The 5,795-nt window shown below is 48.6% G+C and overlaps 1 protein-coding gene across 1 annotated transcript; it reads right to left on the bottom strand.

Moving 5' to 3' along the window:
- Positions 1-2,587: 2,587 nt before the first annotated feature.
- LOC103740008 (cytochrome c oxidase subunit 6A1, mitochondrial) lies at positions 2,588-5,492 on the bottom strand. The gene is made up of 3 exons (XM_029567232.1): positions 5,186-5,492; positions 4,921-5,063; positions 2,588-2,867 (listed from the first exon to the last, which is right to left on the bottom strand). Exons 1-3 carry the CDS (start codon positions 5,475-5,477, stop codon positions 2,784-2,786), a joined length of 519 nt encoding a protein of 172 aa, XP_029423092.1. The 5' UTR covers positions 5,478-5,492; the 3' UTR covers positions 2,588-2,783.
- Between the last annotated feature and the right edge of the window lie 303 nt (positions 5,493-5,795).

Genomic DNA, 5,795 nt, shown 5'->3' with positions numbered 1-5,795 from the left:
CCTTTACCACTCCACCATCTCACTGTCTTTACAGAAAGTATCTTTAATAAACCCCTTTTGCTGGGTGTGGTGGCACACCCCTTTAATCCCAGCACTCAGGGAGGCAGAGGCAGGCGGATCTCTGTGAGTTCAAGGCCAGTCTGGTCTACATAGTTCCAGGTCAGCTGGGGCTACAGAGAGACCCTATCTCAAAAAGACAAAAAACAACAACAACAACAAAAAACCCTTTTTCAGCTGAAGTGAAAGACATTTTAACCAGGTGTGGTGGCACTCAGGAGGCAAACAGATCTGAGTTTGAGGCAAGCCAGGGCTACATAATAAGACCCTGCCTAGAAAATACAAAGATGCTGGGCGTGGTAGCACACGCCTTTAATCCCAGCACTCTGGAGGCAGAGGCAGGTGGATCTCTGTGAGTTCAAAGCCAGCCTGGTCTACATAGTGAGTTCTAGGCCAGCTGGGGCTATAGGGAGACCCTGTCTCAAAAAGACAAAACAAAACAACCCACCAAGAATTCTGGGGCAGGAGACATGATGGCTCAGTAATTAAGAGCACAAACTGCTCTTCCAGAAGATATAGGTTTGGTTCCAGCACCCACTTGATGGCTAACAACTGTCTGTAAATTCCAGTTCCAGGGGATCTTGTTGGGGGCCCCTGCTGTGAAGTAGAAGTCCCTTCACATCCGGACAGCTCATGCAGCTCGGATTCATGTGCTGAGCCTCCTTTCAGCAGAGTACCTGGCATCCTTCCTGACTCCTTTTGAAGTGCCTGCCACAAATGCTCTAGCATAAACATGGCCTCTGGCTCCAGGAATGCCACGCTTTCCAGTGTGATTTTTCAGGTAGTCAGCAGTCTGGCGGCATGGCAGAAACCCACTTCCATATGCAAATAGAATGCCTCACAAAGTATCTAACAGCCAAAGCTTTTACCACTACCCCCATGGTATAAATATCCTAGTCTTCTCTCAATATTGGGGGCTAGAAGCGGAGCTGGAACTAGAACAGGGACTGGGTCACTGAGACTTGGAATAAAGAGCTGTAGACTGAGTCTGTGTCTCCTGCCTGCAATCTAGTCTCCCCGGGGGGCAGCATTCCTCCATTACCGACTTGCGGACATTCCTAGCTTTCGCCGTTCTCATACTCTTCCCGCGTGGTTCAATGGCCAGTGGACCTCGCTTCCTGAGGAAAGTACACGGGTGAATTAAGGGCGGGATTCGGCTGGACAACGCTCCAGCAGCAGAGGCCCATAGAGACACGAAGAAGCCCGCGGGGCCAGACCCGCCTTCCTCCAGGCGCATGGCGGAGAAGCCTGTGGACCCGCCGTGCCATTCCAGGAGTGCGCGCAGGGACCCCGAGTGCCCAGCACGTGCGCTCCCTATAGGATCTGATGCTCTCTTCTGACCTCTGAAGGCACTTCACAACATGGGTGCATTTACATACATGCATACGCATACAATGAAAACAAAAATAACCTAATCAAATAAAAAACACCAAAAAATCCTTGAAGTGATGGTATGGTAGTGCATGCCTGAGGACTCAGCTCCTCATGATGAATGGGCTAGAAAGCCTAGGAGTTCAAGACCTGCCTAGGTAATTTTCAGGACCCTAGCTCAAAGTGTAAGAAACCCCTGAAGTGTACTTCTTTATTACTGTTGCCAAAAAAGGCCGTCTACTAGTAGCTTCCTTCACACCCACATTCTCACAATAGGAATATTTTAAATTGCTAAGAATCCTGATTGTTCATCCTCTCCAAAAACAACTCCAATGACTTCAGCTATTTTAAAGGTTTTCAATTTTGATAAGCAATAGACTGCCAGAGTGATTTTTGTTTGTTTTTTTGAGACAAGGCCTCACTATGTAGTCCAGGTTGTCTTTGAATTCCTGTTGACCCTCCTACCTCAGCCTCTATTTTGCTGAGATTATCTGCAGAAGCCACTGTGCCTGGCTGAGATGCAGCTTAAGTGAAAGGAAGAACTTACTCCTTTGGTGGACTGGAACAGGAGAAAGCTGAGGGCCAGAGGGAATGCTTTTTAAAAAATATTTTTATTTTATGTATATGAATGATATTGCCTGCATCTGTGTAAATGCACCCATTTCATACAGTGCCTGTAGAGGAAAGAAGCAGGCTTTGGATCCCCTGAAACTGGAATTATAGGTGGTTGTTAGCTACCATGTGGGTGCTGGGAGTAGAACCCAGGTCCTCTATAAAAGCAGCCAGTGCTCTTAACCACTGAGCCATCTCTCCGGCCCCATGGGAGTGCTTAAGATGCACAGGTACTTCTATTTTGAAATAACCTGGATAATATGGAACTTGCCATTTTAGCCCAAGTTGAACTTCTCACAGACATAACTAGTAAACAGCAGCCATCCGACTGGCCATTCAATGTCTGCCTGGGCCCATCTTACTCTGTGCTCTTGGTCACTTGGCTTTACCTATTCCAGACATAAAAAACCAACAAGGAGCCAGTTATAAATACTATTCAGTGAGCTAAACTAGACCTGAAACACTGCAAAACAGTGGTTATAGACCTCCACTGTATAAACAGTAATAACACTAGGGTAGACAAATGCAACATTCAGCTCATGAGCAATCTAAGTTTAAGTTATTTATTTAAGCCATCTCCTCCCACAAGTAAAGGGATGGAATGAAAGCTCAGTATAATGGTCACCATTTGATACAAGGGAAGATGAGCTTAACGTCCCATACACTTTTCTGGTCCACGTGCAGAGTAATGGTCCAAACCAGTGTTGTGGCCCCTGTTGCCTGGGTGAAGGTCCAGGTTCTTTTTACTCATCTTCATAGCCAGTTGGAAGCGGATTCACATGAGGGTTATGGAAGAGGGTATGATTACCATCTCCCCAAGGAAAGGGCTGTGGAGTGAAGATGTCAGACAATTCCAGTAAATATCTCAGAAAGAACTCTACCATGAACTGCTTGAAACAGGGTAACAAATAATATATGAAATCAAAATGGAAACTAATCCTTTACTGGCATAATTCCAACTTTCCCATAACTTAGGGATACTCATAACTAATAGTAGGGAGGCCCCTGACATCGATGGTAAGAAAAGCAAACTCATGGTAAATACTGAGATAGCTCAGCAATGAAGAGCATGTGCTGCTCTTGCAGAGGACCCAAGTTAGATTCCCAGCACCCACAGAGGGCAGCTCACAACTGCCTGCAACTCCAGCTCCAGGGAATCTAACACCTGCTTGTGGCCTTGGGCACCTACACACACAAAGACACACATACATAATTAAATCTTTAAAATTTTAAAATGGTAGTTATTCATAGCTGCCCCCATATAAACAATATATCTAGTACTGTGCTATAATGGTACAGGCCTTTGATCCCAGCACTATGGAGGTAGAAGCAGGTGGATCTCTGTGAAATCAAGATCATCCTGGTCTACACAGCGAGTTCCAGGCCAGCTGGGGCCACAGGGAGATCCTGTGTTCAAACCAAACCAAACCCAACCCAACAGTCCTGTATCAGAATGGTGATACTCCAGGGGTGGAGATGCCGAAATGCAGATTTCTGGGCTAGGAAACTGCAACCTGCACTCAAGCCTTTGCCCACTGCCTTTTATTATCATTGTACAGGTTTATTAATTTTGTGTGTGTATGTGCTTGAAGTCAGAGGACAATTTGCCAAAGTCTGTTCTCCAAACAAGTGGCTCCTAGAGATCGAAATCGGGTCATCAGACTTGGCAATAAGCACCTTTACCTGCTGAGCCACCTTGCCAGTCCCTTTTTGTTTTTTGAGACAGGTTCCCTTATGCGGCCCTGGCTAGTCTGGAACTCATTACATAGTTCAGGGGGCCACAAACTTGCAGTGATCCTCCTGCAATTGCCTCCTGAGTACTGGGATTACAGGTCTGTACTCTGCCCACTACCTCTTTTAATATGTATGCTTGGGTCTGTGCATATGAGAGCAAGTGTCTGCAGATGTCAGAAGTGTCAGATGTCCCTGGAGTTGGAGTTATGGGCAGCTGTGAGCTAAGAACCAAACTTAGCTCCTCTACAAGAGCAGTACACCCTCTTAACTGCTGAGCTGTCTCTCCAGCCCCTCCCACTACCTCTGAAAAGCATTGCTCTAGGTCAGTGGCTCCCAACCATTTTGTTTTCTGAGGGAAGGGGTCATTTAGCCCAGGTGAACCTCAACTTCACTATGTTATCAAGAATGAGCTACTGATCCTCTTGGCTTCGTCTTGGAAGTGTAAGGACTGCAGGTCTGAACTAGGACCCTGGCACCCTGGGAGATTTTTACCTCTCAAGAGGCGGAGCCTTAGCAGGAAGAGGAGAGTACTGCCATCTAGTGGACAGGCCAAAAATGCTGTTAAACACCTTGTAACGACCTGGATAACCTTATCACTTATCCAACCCAAAAGATTAAGTGCTGGGGCTGAAAAACCTTGTTCGGCGTTCAAGGGTGGGAGTGAGGATTCCAAAACTCAAGTCTAGATTAAGTTTCTGTGAGGTCTGACCTACATGAACTAGGTGATACAGTTTTTTAAAGAACAAGAAGGTACTTGTTAAAAAATACAGCAAGTGATGGAGAACAAATAATTGTCTACGTGAACAGCCAAAGAGTGAAACAGCTGAAAAGGCAAGCACTGGCGGGGAACAGGCGCAGGTAAGCAGCTAGTACCAGCCAGTATGTCAGAACGCCCGGATCTCGAATCACCTTCAGAGCTTTCCACTATAAAAGGCTTTCTCAGAGACGGCTGTTTTCAAAACAAAACTGAGGGGCATGTATTGTGTGACCTCGAAGAAAACTGAGACGTGACCCCAACAGACTGTTTCCTCTAAGTTCCGTTTGCAAAGATTAGACGACACTCCCTGCGGCCAAGATCTTAAAGCACCGAGAACTAGGACACGGTCGTCGAACACTGATGCTTGAAGGGACAGCGAGGCATCATACCTTGGTCCTGATGCGGAGATGCGGGTAGGCGATGAACTCGGGTCTCTCGTGCTCTCCGTGTCGCGACTTAAGGAAAACATTGAGCATGCTCACCGCCACCCCGGGCAGCGCCACGATGAAGGTGAGGCCCCTCCACAGGCGAGCTGCAGGGGTGCCAAACGGGTCAGCCTCCAATAGCGGCCCGGCCCCGTCCTCCCCCAAGGTCACGGGCCGACCCCTCGGACCCCGAGGGAGCAGAGCCCGACCCCCCACCAGAGCCCCGCACCTGAGCCCTCCTCTCCGTGGGCGCCGCTCGACATGGGCCGCCCCACCTGTGGGCGGGCCCGGCCCAGCAACCGCGACAGCCCGGGCGCGCGTACCGCGGCTGCCACCATCTTGGATCTGCACTGCAGGCGGAAGAGGAAGTAAGGAGGGCATAGTGGGCGGGACAACAACCTCCAAAGGACGTTCCCATTGGGAAGTTCTCGATGGTATATCGGGAACTGCGGAGCCTGCGCACTATCTTCCGAAAGGCTGGAAATCCTCCGGGGCCGCCATGCTGGAGAGCGCTTGCGCATTGCACCTGCTGGGCCCGCGTTCTCACCTAGGTGAGGGTGAGCGGTGAACTGAGCTGGAGTCTGACGTGGTGCAGACTATCTTGTGGCCCTCGATGGAGGCCCAGTCGTGGACAGCATCAGGAAGTGTCCAGAACAAATCACCTTACCCGAAATGCCATTCGCTTCTTCGCTGTTTAGGTCCTAATTTCGCGTTTTTCAAGGCATCCAACACCCTGGTCATTGTCGTTATTCTTAAACTTTGTTTTGTGATTCCTCCAACTAGAGAATAAAGTCTGTGACGCTAAGCGCTAAGGTTTTGCCAGTGCAGAATTCTCCCCC

Source organism: Nannospalax galili, unplaced genomic scaffold (assembly GCF_000622305.1).
Source record: "Nannospalax galili isolate Female #2095 unplaced genomic scaffold, S.galili_v1.0 scaffold911, whole genome shotgun sequence".
Taxonomy (NCBI): Eukaryota; Metazoa; Chordata; class Mammalia; order Rodentia; family Spalacidae; genus Nannospalax; species Nannospalax galili.
The sequence above is the reverse complement of the archived record's forward strand: the minus strand, read 5'-3'. Positions and strand labels throughout refer to the sequence as shown.

What these genes read in the sequence shown, in the direction of transcription:
- LOC103740008 (XM_029567232.1), bottom strand. Translation starts at nt 5,477, where the DNA reads ATGCGCAAGCGCTCTCCAGCATGGCGGCCCCGGAGGATTTCCAGCCTT. An exon ending in CCACGGAGAGGAGGGCTCAG is followed by an intron (nt 5,064 to 5,185) that starts GTGCGGGGCTCT and finishes GCACCCCTGCAG; the next exon opens with CTCGCCTGTGGAGGGGCCTC. An exon ending in ATCTCCGCATCAGGACCAAG is followed by an intron (nt 2,868 to 4,920) that starts GTATGATGCCTC and finishes TTCACTCCACAG; the next exon opens with CCCTTTCCTTGGGGAGATGG.